The sequence below is a fragment of the Amblyomma mixtum genome, chromosome 1 (assembly GCF_055824585.1).
Source record: "Amblyomma mixtum isolate Tamu chromosome 1, ASM5582458v1, whole genome shotgun sequence".
Lineage (NCBI taxonomy): Eukaryota > Metazoa > Arthropoda > Arachnida > Ixodida > Ixodidae > Amblyomma > Amblyomma mixtum.
Window position 1 is genome coordinate 256,678,793 of NC_143012.1, and position 16,491 is coordinate 256,695,283.

The following is a 16,491-nucleotide window of genomic DNA, read 5'->3' on the forward strand; positions in this document are numbered from 1 at the left end:
GTATTTCGCCTCCATCGGAACGTGGCCGGGTTTGAACCCGGTTATATGGGAATGAGCAAGCATGATAAGGTCAAGTTTCAAGTCATAGGCCACTCGTAAATGATACAAGTATAATAACCGAATGTTCCATTTGAGCGCTTTAGAGAGGTGTGTGGACGATTGTACATATGAGGCTGTTGACACACCGGCTGAATTAGGACCATCCGCACATGTGCATTGGTGGCTTGCGGTAAACGCTATGCTAAAACTTTCCAACACCTAACTACCGGTACATGTCTTGTAACAAGCACTGCCTCTTGCCTCGCGCAACTCTGGCTCATTTTGGTGCGCTTTTTCTGTGCCACACTGGCTGCAGCATGAATGACTCCTGTGCATCCTAGTGCAGGGACCCTTTCCACAAGTTTTTTTTTTTTCTGGCACAAGCTTCAGTTCATTCCATTGAACCTAGCTGCCAGGGAAAAACAGTCAATCTTTGGAGTCTTTAAAAGCAGGATTTAGTCCAGCAAATGGCGGCTTTTATTGAGATCACACAGGCAATGATACAAACACAGGAAGGGTTTCCAAAATGAAGCACTGCTTTTTTTGCATCTGACTAGAATGCAGTTCCACGCAGCTGCACAAAACCAGGAAAGGGTGAAAAGTACTGCCTATAAATGTACAAGGGCTGTGCATGCACCTGCTTGTGCCCATTGAAAATGTCTTGCCAACTCTGCAACTGCATGCTATGGCCTGGTGGTGTCCCTTACAAAACAGCAAGAGTCGCTTGTCAACTTCACCGGCATCCTTACACCCTGAACAGCTCACCATAGCGAAACTTCCATTATAAAAAGAAACCCTCCTCCGAGGGCTAAGATGTGACGGCAGTATTCACACGTGGTACTACGCCACATTCCTGGTGGCGCTTCATTGGGGCACCAGGATTGCACCACACACAGGCTTGAGACTGTCCACTCAGCGATAAGACAACGTGGTTCACATGAACACATTACCAAGAGCACCCTTTTTCCAGCTCGTGGAGATGGCATGCTCGACACCGGAGTTAGTTATCACTCCAAAACCAAGAACCTGGCACTGCAAAGCACTAGCACTTCTGCTTTGATTATCTTTTGAAACTCCTTTGATGACAAAATGAAGACTAAAAACATTTTCATTTGGCAAAAACATACCACAGTCACACTGGAAACAATAAAGATGGCGTCAGCAAAGAAGCACACTGCCAATCTGATTATTTAACAAAGAAATTATCAGCTCCACAACAGGCACAGTCACCAGGAATACAAGCACTACTGTTACAGCTCCAACAATGGCACAAACTGCTTAAGTGAACTGTGTTGGCTGACAATGTTTTTGTTATCAAATTCAGGTGCCACATTCACTGCCTAAAGCCAAGCAAGAAAGATCATCGCATAACAATGCAGCTCATGCCAAGGCAGCACCAAGGGCTTTTGAATGTGCAAAACCATGCATAATTCGGCGGCAGGCCTTTTCTATTTCAAACACCGCACCATTCCAAACAACTGAAAATATGCAGTGTAGTGCTGCTGGCGCTGGGTAGTTAGCAGCAAGATGCACTGCTCATCATCATCATCAGCCTGAATATGCCCACTGCAGAGAAAAGTCCTCTTCCAAGTCTCTCCAATTAACCTTGTCCTTTGCCAGCTGTGGCCACCATATGCCCACAATTTTCATAACCTCATTTGCCCACCTAACTTTCTGCCGACTCCTTCTATGCTTGCCTTCTCTTGGAATCCACTCCATTACCCTTAAAGGGGCCCAGAAACACAATTTTAGTCAACTGTTTTGCCTGTTGATTGCATACAGTAAGTTATAATGGTGCTATTAGCGTCGGTAATACCGCGTATATTCCGTTTTTTAATATTTTAATGTCCTCCCAAAAACAACTTCATGGCTCTGATGGTGTCACCACACAGTGACGGGTTTTTAGCAGCGGATATGACATCACCTGGCGAGAGCTTGATGATCGGACAAACAGTAAATATACTTCAAATTGTGTGAATAAATAGTGACACATTTTGTCACCTGTCTACGTTTTGTATTAGATCAACAAAAACAACTTGTTTGTCTTAGATAAAAGCCCTGCAAAGCAAGTAAAATAAAAATACACCACCAGGGGCGCTCTGGCATGGAAACGACGCTGCCAGTCTCAGCAAGAACGAGTTACAGAGAGCAGGCAACCATGGAGTACAAACTTCCGCGACGTGCTCTGGCTGGCTGTTTTGATTGGTTGCGCCAGGTGCCGTCATTGGGAGAGCGAAATAGGAGTGGGAAGCCCCGCCAAAATCGAGTTGAGGGCAGCGTTTTGTTTGCTTGTATTTTGAAATTTCTTCACTGAATAACTCCCGTTCCTGTGCATCGATTCCTGTAATTCTTTTTAAGTCAGCATCTGTGTGACATAAACAACCCACCTGAAGTATAGCCGGTATCCCCCCGAGGAGTGTTTCGCAGCCCCTTTAAAGACCAGTGGTTATCTTGCCTTCGCAATAAATGCCCTGGGCTTCAAAATCAAGAGGAAGAAATGGGCTTGGGCAGGGCATATAATGCTAGTGCTGGCCAACTGACCAGGAATGGAAGCAAGCCCAGAGGAAGGATGACCAAGCAGTGAAGGAGCAGCAGGCATACCTAGCAACCCACATGAGCAGTTCCTATTTCCCTTGTGAGGTACAGGCCTTGGATTAAGCCAGCCAATGAATCTTAAAAAAATAAAACGCTTCAGAAGCAATATGAAACTCAGATGTGAACTATGCATTCTGCCTTGTGGCTAGAGCAAAACCCAAAATTCACGATTCTTCTCGCCAACCCACGAGTCTTCTCGCCAATTGCATTGCATCGTCCCCACCATGCAAATATCACTAACACCTCATTCCATGAAGCCAGCTTTACTTGCATGTCTCCCAGAGTTGTTGTCTTGTTGTTTGTTGTTGCACCTTTTTCATTTCTTTGGGGTTGTTTAACTGTGAATCTGTACCAGCTAGCCCACTCAGCCATCTTTATTTTCCCCTGAGCTCGCACACACTCAGTCGACAGAGGCATGCAGTGCATACACACTTGTTTCTGCTTTGGGTTAACTTAAATGCTCTCACTCCTCCCCAAGGCACCTCTACTGCGGCACTGCTTATCTCCCGAAGAGAACAAGTGCACTCTACACATCTGGGTGCATGCACCCAAAAATGCTCCGGTCCAAAGGAACACTGGAATGGATGCTATGATGCAAATGAATGGCAACGTGAAAGCTTTCTTAAAATGGCCACTGTGTGTCCAGCCTCGCATGGTGGCAAGCAGCAGGAGCGCGTTGGGCTTCAGGAAGAGAGCTCACTTCTTCTTGGCCTTTGGCGACGTAGACTGGAACACACTGGAGGCTGACATGAGGTTTTCAATGTACTGCCCCAAGACCTGGTTCTCAGACTTGAGCTTCAAGTTTTCTTCCTTCACACTGTCCACACGCTGGGAGAGGTCTGTGGGAGAACACAACAGAAAGTTGGTGGCAGATGAGGTTTATTTACCCCCTGTGGCTCGACAAGTCATGGCAACTTTGGCACCTGCTCCACTACTCTGTCTCACACAAGCAGTGCCTTAAAGGGACAGTGAGGAGAGCACTATCAATATTTTTTTTATAGCAAAATCCGATAGTTCGGCATGTCATGGCTTTGTTGCTACTTGGCCGGCAGCGAAAGATGCATTTATTTCTAAGAAATTTGGATTCGAAGTTGAAAAAGTTTTTCCCGCCGCTCTGATTCAAACTTGGGATTCTCCTATGACGACACAAGACTAAGTGACGTGAAACATGACGTGCAGATGACGTAACACAGACTCCGTGATTTCTGGTGTCCAGCGTCCAGCAGTGCGGCCTAGCAGCAGCCGAAAAGAAAGCTACCGCCGGCCGCACGTTGAAGGCATCTATCGGCTATTGCGGCTGTTGCTACAGTCTCTTCGCTTGCGTTTTGCCAGCGTTACGATGGATCTAGTTCTCGAAGTCGACAAAGAAGTTCTTGCAAATAGATACCTTTAGCATACCGTGTACCTTAATTGTTACCGCTAGCGGAATACCGGGAGCCCGCCTAACGCCGGTGAGCAGGCGCTGATTGGTCCCGATGCTTTAGGCGCGTGCCTAGCTGTCGGGTATGTGGCGCCATCTGGCGACGGCAAGGAGATTTGCGCATGCATTGGCTGCGCTTCAGTGATTCGTGGCTTCTTGTGTTCTAGTGTTGCTAGAGCCATTGGTTCTAGCAACACTGCTTTGTCCTATGACGTCATCACACTTGTACTTGCGAGTTTGGCCTGTGGCGGCGATACCTGTATTTTGGTTCTTGCTCTTTTCTACGTTACAAGAGCTTTGTTGTCAGTACGAGTGGCGTTTTTGTAATCAGGAGCTGGTATTCTATCGATACAAGCCAACTTCAATTTCTCCTCAGTGTCCCTTTAAGGAATGCAAATAACTTGGTTCCTGGGGTGGTCAGCCATTCTGGAGTTAGGCAGAAAGCTTCACCAGTGATGCCTGCTTTCATAATGGTGGTGAGCAAGCTTTTCTTACAGAGAGACTAAAGAAAACATGGCAGTACACAAGAGACTGATCACAGGCGGCGACAGAGGGAATGGCAGGACATGACTAATGGCAGCATGCCTCTAGAACTCAGACCTCACATTTCTCCTCATGTGCTGTTCTGCTGCTGTGCTGATGTAGTGCACACTGCTACAGGGTTTTGTTGATTTTCCTCTCCTTTATCATCACTTCTATTACAGACATAAGTGCACAGTGTTAACAATGTCCGCTATGATTCATATTAAGAGTCAACTTGTCTTAACGTGCTCTGACCTGACTACTCAAGCTACAAACGATTGCGGTTACGTAATGCGGCATTCTGCAATGCTCAACACTGAAGGCATCTTTAAAACGAAACATTAGAAGAATACCATGCACCGCGGTTACTCAGACTCCAACTTCCAAGTGCGTGAACCCTTACCACTGCCTCAAAGTTTCTTTCCTCCTTTTGGGGTCACAAGTTTACTTGATTAATGGTATGCATACCAGTGTATGCATGGCTTAATGCCCCAAAGCAACTCAGGCTATTAGGGACACCGTAGTGAAGGGCTCCGGAGTTCTTAATGTGCGCTGACAATGCACGGCAAACTTGGCCTCAGTGTATCTGTTGTCGACACCATATGATGGTATCTTCACACATCACAAATTTACTTTTGTAATGTAGCATTACGGAATGTAGAGTCATGGACAGAAGAATATGGACCACGCTTCGGCGGTCAAAGTCTTCCTACATGTTACCTAGCGAAATTTAATAGATGTTATATGCACATGCAAGCAATTTTTACTTTTGTCCTTGCAAAAAAAAAAAAAAAAGGCACCAAACATTATATTTCCGTTAAGCAACATGAAAGTGAAAACGGAAGTGTGGCCCGTATTATTCCGTCCGCAACTGTACAACAAAGCAGTAATACAAAGTTGTCCTTCATAGCCATCCATCCCACTGCCTCCGTACCTGATGTAACCGCTTTTTCTGGATATTCTGCGCAACTTGAAGCCAAGCAACCTTGCTCTCAAGAGCCGTTATTTTCAAGGGACACTACAATTTTTGTTTTCTTCACTGCCAATTTTGGGGCCCCAAAAGATTCCTCATGCACTGCTGAGACCGGAGGGGAGGGGGGAATGACAAGTAAAGTGCATTTTACTTGCACACCGACATGCATGGTCAATACTAATCGGTGCTGCCTTGCCACGGCAGCTGCTGCCAATAATGCAGCAGCATTTTTCAACAGTGTTATTGTTCCTACTATCAGAAAGGTTGCAATCCATTGAGTGCAAGTAAAGCTGGGACATTTACTTTTATGTACTATTCATTCTTTCCACCCCTACCACTGACCAATTTCCACCAATTTTTGTTCACCAACAGCAGCTTTTTGGTATCCAAGATGCAGAAAGTACAGCCATGGTCAAAAGTCTTCAAACTGCATACTTTCCTGTCTACTGAGAAAGCTGGAGACCAGAGATTTCCTTCATTTCACTATGGTACATTTACATTTGACTAACTGCAAAAAAATCTACATTACACCATTCCATAGTGGATGGAAGAAATTTGGAGTGGCACCCGGGAGAAACCGCCTTGCACACATTAACTGAATAAAAGCAGCATGAAGCATTTTCTCAAGTTTAAGGCATAACCAACGGTTATTTTTCAATTACAGAGCAGGTATAAGAGAACGACTGGTATCATATATAGTTATTTTTCTGTCATAGTCAAGCGAAGGTGTACCCTAGCCAAAGGTGAAAAGATAGGCTATTGCACTAATTGGACCTCACATAGGTTTTAATAGCAGATAAAAAGTAGCCAATCTGGCATGTGCCTAATCTGCACTCTGTCGTGAAAAATCATCCCAAAAAAGTTGCCTCCTATTTTACAAATAAGGTTAAGCTATAAGATTATGGTACAAGGTTTACAAATAAGGTTATGTGGCCCTGCGTGTGACTTTGCTAATTCACTACAAGCTGCAGATAATGCAAAAACAGTAAGAAAAAAACAAAGTATGCCGCCTGACAGCACAGCCCACAAAGAGAAAGAAAAGTTCGGAGCAATAGCGCAAACAGGACAAGGGACCAAGAACGAGTGGACACACACAGCGCTAACTTCCAACAACTCTATTACAAAGAAAAGCACAAGAATTTATACATGCATTTTTGCCGTGTCATCTCAAAGCATGCGCAAATTCACTGCGAGCGTAGATAAGCTATTTCTTTTATTGAGAGTCTGACAGAAGGAGTGCTTACACAGGCACTTCCTAATCTGGCTATCTTTTCTGCTTCGATAATTGCACGAGTGCGCTTGTCCTTACTTGTCCCAACTAAAAAACACTTGTCTAGCAATGGCTTGCACTTTACACATGCGTTGCAATGTTTCACCAGTTCTCCATCATTTTCGTTCTTATTACTTACACTGCGATTATACTCACGGAGGCGGTCATTCAGGCAGCGACCAGTTTGACCAACATACTGTCGTCCACATGAGAGTGGTATCTGGTACACCACGCCTACCTTGCATTATACAAATGGAATTTGATGTGTCTTTGTGCATTCTTTGGCCAAAGAACAACAACTTTGTTTACCTTGCATAGGCTGTTTAACTTTTCAGGGGCAGAAAAAACAACTGACACATCTATCCGATTTGCAATGCGCTTAAGATTGTAAGAGATGGTATGCAAGTATGGATTAACTGCCATTTTTTTCTTCCGTCTTTCTGAGGGCACATGCGCACAAGGATGCAGCTCAGTGTTCAGTTTCCTGAGTAAACTTTCCGCTACTGAAATCTGAAGGTGACCAGGATAGCCAGCGTGCAATAGCCTGCTGCACTGTTGTTGCAAACTTGCATACATCAAATGCGGACAGGATTTTCGGAGGGCATATTCAAAGCACAGATTCGCTATCGCTCTTTTGACCAGCTTAGAGTGGGCAGATTTGAAGGGCAGGAGAGGCTTGCTATTGCGAGGTTCATAAGAGGTTCATAAGCAAACATGCATGTATAAATTATTGTGCTTTTGTTTCTAATAAAGTTGTTGGAAGTTAGCGCTGTGTGTGTCTAATCGTTCTTGGTCCCTTGTCCTGTTTGCGCTATTGCTCCGAAGTATGAACCAACAAGCCAGAATTTCAACGTTGAGAAAGAAAAGCTAAGAGGGATGACAAAAAGCATTCCAACTCTACCAACACTTCAAGAAATGTAAGTGAGTACCAAAAAGCTAAGCTGTGTTTGCACCTTCCCTGCCTGCGGCGCTTATGTGCCTTCCTTCTGACATACCAGACAGACACCTACAATGGGATGAAAGCCCGTTGCTTGGATCATCAAATACTCGTGATGACTGAGATGGAGAAAAGATTCTCAAATAGGACTGTGACTCACCGTCAAGCGTGTTTTGGAGCTCCAGCACCTGTGAAATGAGCCTGGCCTTTTCTTCCGCTTCATCTGGGCTCATGTCCGGATCCAGGGCTGTCAGGATGAACACAGTGGCTTTTTAATCATCCCATGTCCAACAATGACAAAAGTTATAGCACAGTAGCAAACAGTCCACAACATGGCATGAGAATTTTGTTCAATAAGCAACTACATGCATCCATCTTATGGTATCTTGCAACTGCAATCCTGCAATTCACCTCCATCGAAACATGGCCGCCATGTCAATGATTATACCCATGTCCTCAAACTCAGTAGCTGACAGAACAGCACTTTCATGCCGGCAGTAAAAGGGGCACCAGAAAGGGGTTTGAGCCTGGTCTGATAGGCTTTTGCGCTTTTTCATGTTTCCCTCCAAATGCACACAAAAAACAAAGATCTGACCATAAAATGCCAGTAACCTTAACTTTCCAGCTGAATATTCATAATAAACTCTCTTGAAGTAATCTGCCAATGTTTATTGCTGCCTTATGTGACCTTGAATTTCTGCAAAATTTTACAAATGGTATTTTTCAAATGCCAAAAAAAAAAAAAAATTACCGCAATAGTGCTGTATGCAACGGTGAAAGCATGCTTAAGCTTTTGGAACAGCGCATAGGGCAGAAAAATCTCACTATTAAGCAGCCTTCCAGAAACGGGACGTAGACACTGGTCAGCATAAATCTAAAGGCAACTTTTTTTTTGTTTGTTTCTATAAAAAAGTAATGGAGATTCCGTAATTGGGCATTTCAGGTGCATACAAGGAAGCCTCACTTTGCACATTTAAACTAAGGAGGAAGTTGGGTCTCTGAAAAAATTTTTCATGCCATTCCTTTATTACCACTCTTAGGTGGCCAGGATTTATTGCGAATAATTACGAAAGGAAGCTCGCATGAAACTGCATTGCAAAACCGAACTGAGCAGGTATTATGCGCACAGTTTCAAATACTGTCCTTCAGCGTAGTTATAGTACGCCACTTGCTCCTAAAGCAGGTCATGAGTGCAGATTGCAGTGATGTTTCTGCTTGTAATTCCTGAACACAAAGATAGCGGTTATTTACAGCAAGTTTTCTGATTGGAGAACACAGAGAAGGTAGGAGACACACAATCGCTCATATCGTTATCTGATGTTTTATCACCTCTGATGGGTGTTAAGTGCGCCCTGTCATGCTATGAATCTTATGTGTGGGAATTTGGAGTTACTGAAAAGCTGTGCATTTAAGTTTTACGCCCAGTGCCTTCTTCAGTGAGGCATTCATCCATTGTCAGCATTTTGTTTTCTTACCAGCGCTTTCCTAATGCACGATGCCAATTATGTTTGAAAACTAAATGCTAGAGCACATTCGCAGGTAAGCTAAAAAGAAAATCGCGGCAAATGCCTGATGTTTAGATGCAAATACTGCCTGAAACATAATGGCAGCTCGAAGCAATCTCACAAGCAGTGGCACCTCTAGCTGCTGGCGCTGGCCCTACATGAAACAGGTGGAGTTTTGTGATGACAAAAACCGTTGAAGGACTGTGCCCACATGTGCCAAGCCTTTTGCTGGAGGCGCAGCGCATGCAACCAAGGTCGTGTAAGATGAGGACCTGTTATCCGATCAGCTGTGTTAATGCAGCTCCCCTAAACACTAGTCCACTGCTTGTATTTAATTAAAAAGATCCGATGAAGAGTGCATGGCATAAAGATAGCTGAAAAGGACCACAGGATTAGCATAAGCCAGTGCACTCAGTGGGCAGGGTTTGTGCATCTGTGCGGAGGTGTAGCCATGCGAATGACACCTTGAAGCCTACATGCCAGAAACTGAGAATGTGTGCTGCTGTGCAATTCTTTATACTTCTTCATGAGCATTTCAATATGGACTGCCTATGTGATGCCTGCACCATGCTGGCTATTCATTATTTCAAGAAAGCAGCACACAGGTTTTGCTTGTTTTCTGCCCAAGTAAAATGCTCGTGTACAGCACCAGGGTAGAGTTCTGCTCCTCTATTGCGGACACCACAAAACGGCTGCGAAAGACTAATGCGCAAGGGTATTTTCCACAGGGCTCAGCTGAGCTCAGGAGAAAACTCACACGTAAGTGCGGGGCTACTGCTTCCGTTGGTGTACGTGGACGGGATGGACTCTATGCTCTGCGTCCCCAGTGCGCTGCCGGCCGAAATTGATGTGTCACTTTCGTCTGCACATCAGAGAGTACACAGCACCATGTCGAGAACAAGAGGCCACGTGCATTTGCTGAGCAAGATGGGAATAACCAGGACATGGGTGAACATCAAAACACAGCAGAAAAAAATAGGCCTCCCTGTTCATAGACTACAACAGAAATCTGGAAATATTAAGCGAAAGAAAGCATTGCTTGGGTAATAAAGAAACCATCATGATGCTCCAGAGGTTTACAGGCAACTAACATTTTTTTTTCTTACAGCCATGTTGGTTATTTCGACAAGGCTTAACCAAAAAAAGGCATTAGGTTATGCCTTCTAGCTGGGGGACTACATCTACCTCCTAGTCCTACTGAGACGGTGTTGAGTAAGTGCTAGACCATGGTTATAAGTGCACTTATCACAACGAAGAGTCACTTCTTTAAAGCTCAAATTTTGACACGTTTGAGCACTCTTTGCAACAACGCACAAATATGGTGTAATTGTGGCACAAGTCGTGGCACATATGTTTAAGAAATATGCCACCACACATATGCACACCATGCTGAGAGATGATGATACATTGGAAGTCTGAAGTGCTCACCACAGCAAACTAGAAAATTGATTCAAAATCTTTCTCGGATGCAAGAGGTGCCGGTCACATATAGTGTTCAAGTACCATGCAGAGCTCTGACCAGCATCAACAAAACACTCTAAAAGCATGATAAAGTGCCTTGTAAATAGTGCTTCTAGTCAGGCGATGCTCATCCCAACCTTCTGCTCAAAAACCAAAGTTAATTAAATACTTTTGAGCATATTGTCCGCATGGGTATGTGCCACTTTTGTGTATCTGCAAAAGAAAGCCAGCAGTCAGTGTTTGGCCGTTCTAATTTAACACCCACTAAAGTGCATTTAAAACAGCTGTGGAAGTGCAGACTGCACTGCGCAGTTCAGAAGCCCGCAACACTTCGCAAAAGTGTTGAGGCGAACAAACTTGGCACATTATGCTGCGGCAAACTGGCTGTGCTTGGCAGGCTGGCTGTAACCTATAATATTACTTATGAACCAATAATCAATACATATTTTGCTGCATAACGTCTTGACTTAATTGTGCACTATTTCTGGAAGTTCCATAACTGTGGGAAGACCATATCCAAGCCGCGTCATCTTGGTCACAGTAAGTTATTCTCCATCAAGTAATGAACTTATTAATAAATTTTGTTAATTCCAACAGTGACAGGTCAAGATCTGTTAAGGATATCTGTTTGAAAAAGCAGATCAGCAGCCTAACGCATTGTTTAGGGGCAGCTATCGCTCCCGAAGAGCTAGCCAGAGCGGAGACCTAACGTTTCCAGTGATGACATAATGAGTAAATACATTTTACGTTTAGGAAACGAGATAACTACTCCGCGTATTGCTTCAAGAATGTGTTGTAAATATTTTCAGGCCTTCAGGCAGAACTGCAGCGCAAGAACCACATTTCAATTAGGAAGACAACACACACACACACGGATGAACGCGGCCAGATGACGTTTTCACATCGATACGAAAAAAAAAGCTGTGGCTTGCGATTTCACTCTCTTCGTCGTCGGTGAACGACAGATTTGGTGCGGCTACATAGGTGAATACAAATTAAAAGCTTCTGTAGATTCCAAGTAGTCACTTATGCACACAAAAAATCCGGACAGCCACATAGCAAGCACGGACGTCAAGAGAGCGATTGCCGATACCCTGGGCATCTTCATCAGCCAGCGGGATATTGTTCATCTCGTCCTCAAACCTTGCGGTGTTCGTAGAAGCGGACATCTCTGAAACACACAAAAATGCCACGATAAGCAAAGCAACCAACTTGACAGGGACGTCACCAAGCTGCACAGTGGGAGTGAGTTTCGGAAGTGGTTTCGGCGTGGTCGCCACCGTAAGCCTAGAAACCGCACACAGCTAGTAAATTTTATGTACACGACTTACTATAAGCGCGGGTACCCCGCCTAGCAAGTCAGCAATGTATGCGGGATCTGCTCCACTAAAGAGGCACGAAAGAAAAAAAACAAGAGCAACTTCCACCGCTATCTAGATCTTCACCTGTGGTATCTGCGGCCAGCGGCTACTGCGGCGATTGCAGCTGATGAACGGCCCTCCCAAAACGCGAAACAAATGCGGCAACCAGCGTATTGACACCGAGAGCACGAGAGTTGGCAGTTATATTTTTACCGTATTAAATAATGGCTATATTCAGGCATAAAAATAAATTATGGCATAAGACTGCATTGCAAAAACAAGAAGAAAGTCAGTCACTGAAGTTTGTCTCTCAATGCGGTGTAGCCGCACATGTGAAATAGCTCGTGATGAAAAAAAAAAAAAATAGACGAAATGAAAGTAGCGGCGGAAGATTAGCACACATACCTTCAATAGCAGCTCTATCGTTCTATATCTTATCACGAGTTATTTGGGCCGGCGGTGCTCCGCTATTATCTAGGCTTCCTTTTCTGCGTGTATTTGTGCTGTGGGTGCGCCGTCGAACAGTTTCAACATGCACATTAGCATTAAAAGTGGCTGTATTCCGAAAATAACCATGATACTTGAGGAAAACAACAGATGCGATAACTTCGGGTCCACAATGCAGGCGCGCGAAGTGACACCAATACATTTCAGTAGCAGCGTCTCATTTGAATGACCACAACTGCATAGCTGAGTTGCGGTAAGGATGTCTTGAAGGCTTCCTGCGTAATTGTAAAAGATTAATTTATCCGCTGCTCAAGCCAGTGAAGTGCTCAATGCGCAGCCCATGTTCTTCAGTCGACGCAAACAAGGCGCGCCGCGCCACTCGCCAAAATCGAAACCACTACAGAAGTTGCGGTCGAACGGAATGGCGCGTTTCGGGTTTTCGCTGGCTACGCATCCCCAGGAAACTGTTGGTTGGCCGTGCTCTCGGTTGGTTGTTCGCTAGTTCGCTGGCCATCCGTTTGTGCGTGTCCGTGTGTGTATGTGTGTGAATGTGCGTGTGACTTGTCATGTTGAGGTATCCATCTGCCACAAGGAAAAAGTTATCCCTTCGAGACACTACGGTAAGTTCCGAAGTGTCGCCTTATCTCTGTGTTCCACAAATGTTTGTGGTTGCGCGGCAAGTAGAAGCAGCAGACACTTTGCTGTCAGCAACGAGCACATATAACAGCGAACGTGCGCCACTTAAAGAAAGCAAAAAACAAAAATTAAGCCTCTCTGCGTTCAGATTCGGGGCGCCGAATGAACTTAGCAAAAACACGAGAGCTCCATTTGCCATTAGAATGTGGGTGAAAGCAGTGTTGCGAACTGGGAATACCGATGCGTTCCATGTACGGGCCGCCTGGCACGGAAACAACCTGTCGATTTTCTGTCAGGTGTCGGGTGTGAGCTAGCGAGCGCCCCCCACTCGTTCCCCCTACTCGCTCTTAGGACGTTTAGGCCGGCTGTTTCTGTACGTGGCTCAGTTCTGCTGCTACCGTGTCGCGTTGCGTTGCTGCAGTGTGCGCGAAAGCGAAGTCGCCGAGAAGGAACGCCTTCGACGACGGACGCACGGTTGCTTCTTTTTTGCTCTCGCCTCGTACGCAGTTGCGACGTCGTCGCCTTGGCCGCTGGGCTTTTGTGGCGGCTGGACAGTCGGGCGAGTGCGGCACGAATGAAAGGAGCTTCGCATTCCGACGGGCGGCACGCGCGCTGCGTGCTTGGGTTTTTTCGCCGATCGGAACCCGAGTGGGAAAAACACGCTTCGGAAACTTGTCCCGTGCTTCGTGCGCAACATTTCGTTTCTCTCCCCCCTCCGCACACACGCACACTCACTGCCCATCCGTGAAAGCGTTTCTTTGGCGGAGGAAAGCTGCCAGTGTCGCCGCGTATACGTGTAGGCACAAGCCGTTTTCACCCAGGCACGCAGCTAGAGCTCACGCACCGGTCATTCTTGTGGTGGTGTGGCTGCGCGCGCCCAGCTTTCGCGGACACCGGGCTCTGGACCCGCGGCTCCTACCAGGGACGTCTTGGGAGATGGCACGCGCTTGCGCAAAGTCTTGTGGTGTCAAGGCCAGTCACGCGTTCGGGGCGGGGCCCATTGCGGAGACGTGCTTTCAACCGAGAAGTGGGACCTGAGAGCCACCGCTTGCTTGGATCATTGCCGTACAGACCTGAAAAAACTCCGCCGCTTGTTATTTTCCGTCAGCACAGGCCGGCTTAGCTCGGTGTGCGGGGGCGGCTGTAGTTTCAGCAGTGTGTTCCCGAAATCGGCCCGTTCCTGGGCCTTGGTCCCTGGCCGACGACTACGTTTCACAAGGTGCCTTGTTTGCTACTTTCGCACTGAGATGCCTCGGGCAAGCGGTATACGTTGCTGTCCGGCTGGGGGAACTTGAACTCGAGCCTCGTGACCAGTGGCACCGTGGCTTGCTATTGTATGCCTCTGCGGACAGGTTTCCTCGGTGGTGATGAAAAAAGCGATTGTCAGGATTCGTGCTGTAACCATAGAGGACGTCTTGTTTACGAGCCCTTGCCCTCACCGTCATGTGGACGAGTGATTGTGCCTTCATCGCGTGTCCTGTGGGTCCATTCTGTGCAAAAAGTTCCGAAACAGTTTCTGAAGCTGTGGGTGTTTTAACGTTTCTCTTGCGGAAGCGCTGTTTTTTACTGTTACTACTTTACACAGCCAAGTCAATAAGGTTTATTTCAGGCAGCAAATCAAGCGCCCAGAAGGACCCGCTAGTCGTCCCCGTGGTGTGACCCGAGCCAAGCTGAGTGGCCACCGTACTCTTGACTGAAGAAAAACTACCGCCATGGCCACATCGCAGGCAGTCACTCCGTTTGCGCTCACAGATACGGCGTTCGAGAAAGACAGATTATCCACTCTGATTAACGGCTGAAAAACCGTTAAGGGAAGCAGTCCCCAGCCATACACTCTGCGATATGACCCCTGTTGTCAACACCTGCGGTGTGTCAGTAATGTCTGGACGACTTACAACATCGGCGGCAACTATTTGAGTCTCATTTTCATCACGCAGGTGGCTTCGGACACGAAGGCTCTTTCGGCGAAATCGCGGTGATGTCCGCGCGCACACCATGACTGCCGACTGCAACGGCTACTGAAACACTGCCAGCAAAAGGGATCCGCAGCAGACATTCCGCACCATGTGGGATACAGAAGGGTGTCAGGTGCGCTTAGCCCACATATAAGGCAGGTTCGGGCCAGAGCAAGCTGAAGGCACAGACAACGTTCACCGCGCGCGTGCGCTCTAGGCAGGCGCACTTATTTGCGAGCGCAAGGGTTTATTACAAAGTAAGCTGCATTACAATGCAGTGCACTAATCCTCATACCACTGGTCAACCCGTAACCCTGTTGCAGCAGCACCCGAAAGCGGGCCCGCACAGCCGCGCGCGCAAAGCAAGGAGTATACGCGGCGGAGCTAAGGGCGCTGGCAGGTCACACAGCCAGCTAAAGGTTTACATTGCGCGACGCAACACGGAGGAGGAGGATGAGGAATGCGATGAGCACATTTTGACGACACAGGTCGACTCATCGCTTGTCGCCACCGGCAGTGGCCGGCGAGGGCAGAAGCAGCCAGCTCAAGCGTCAGCGCCGCACGGGCGGGCGGTAGAACTCCGTTAGGGCCCAGATTCGAGCAAACGTGCAAGGTGCGCGTTTTACCACCCGCGCTCATGGGCCCCTGGCAGAGGCCAGAGAACTGCAGGAAAACGTTACGCACCTTGCTGCTGCGTGGGTCGGTGGCTGTCTTCCCGTTCATTTCCCGCTCGTGACCTCTCGCCGAAACGCTGCGCACGTCACCCTGAACTCCTCAATGGGGACGCGAAGCCGAAGAGGGAAGAGCAGGTGGGAAGGGGATTGACAGCGGTTCTCTGAAGGCTCGCAGAGATCCCGCGAAAGGGGGTGTGGTAAGGTGATCCCTAATGTGCAAAACGGCAGCAGCGGCCGCGCGCTGGGGTCGCTGCGGAAAGCACGATCTCCAAAACCTCTACCCACAGCTGTGCGATGGCATAGAAGTCTCACCAAGGTAGAAAGCCGTCAGTGAACCTCCGGCGTCGTCCAGAAAAATTCTGATTGACTGGCGGGTAGGGACGTCACCAGAGCAGAGAAATCCCATTGCTGGATGGACTGGACGTCACCAGACCGGAGAAGGCCCATTGGCTAGAGGGAAGTGACGTCACCAGACCGGGTTCATCTCGTCTGTGTGAAGCCGCTACCTGCCAGAAGTGGCAGGTGGTGTACGGAAAGAACACCCTGGGTCTCACAACGCCTACCAGTCACTTCCGCCGCCAAACGAATCAGCTTCAGATGATATCGAATCGCGTACACGTAATGGAATTTTTAACATGGTAGCGTTAAGGCTTCCGTTATGCAGAAAATCCGGGGTCGGCATTGTGAGCGGAAAAG

The 16,491-nt window shown here is 47.1% G+C and overlaps 2 protein-coding genes across 5 annotated transcripts in view; one reads left to right on the forward strand and one right to left on the reverse strand.

Moving 5' to 3' along the window:
- Positions 1-493: 493 nt before the first annotated feature.
- Positions 494-14,117, reverse strand: LOC149371543 (uncharacterized). Of its 4 annotated transcripts, none has more exons than XM_089565814.1 (5): positions 14,011-14,117; positions 11,816-11,893; positions 10,019-10,123; positions 7,917-8,003; positions 494-3,473 (listed from the first exon to the last, which is right to left on the reverse strand). In XM_089565814.1, the coding sequence occupies exons 1-5, from the start codon at positions 14,015-14,017 to the stop codon at positions 3,331-3,333; spliced, it is 420 nt and encodes a 139-aa protein (XP_089421940.1). In that variant the 5' UTR covers positions 14,018-14,117; the 3' UTR covers positions 494-3,330. The 4 variants fall into 4 exon arrangements, with proteins under 4 accessions (XP_089421940.1, XP_089421941.1, XP_089421942.1 ...); XM_089565815.1 differs by lacking the exon at positions 14,011-14,117 and adding an exon at positions 12,168-12,308; XM_089565816.1 differs by lacking the exon at positions 14,011-14,117 and adding an exon at positions 12,054-12,210.
- Positions 12,985-16,491, forward strand: part of LOC149371544 (uncharacterized) — a 159,057-nt gene continuing 155,550 nt past the window's right edge. Inside the window, exon 1 of the mRNA XM_089565809.1 lies at positions 12,985-13,150. The gene's annotated coding sequence lies outside the window, so the exon portion shown is untranslated. The remainder of the gene's footprint in view (positions 13,151-16,491) is intronic.

Coding starts and splice junctions, on each gene's coding strand:
- LOC149371543 (XM_089565814.1), bottom strand. Junction 8,004..10,018: donor CAGTAGCCCCGCACTTACGT/GTGAGTTTTCTC, acceptor TCATCCTGACAG/CCCTGGATCCGGACATGAGC. Junction 3,474..7,916: donor GCTCCAAAACACGCTTGACG/GTGAGTCACAGT, acceptor GTTCTCCCACAG/ACCTCTCCCAGCGTGTGGAC.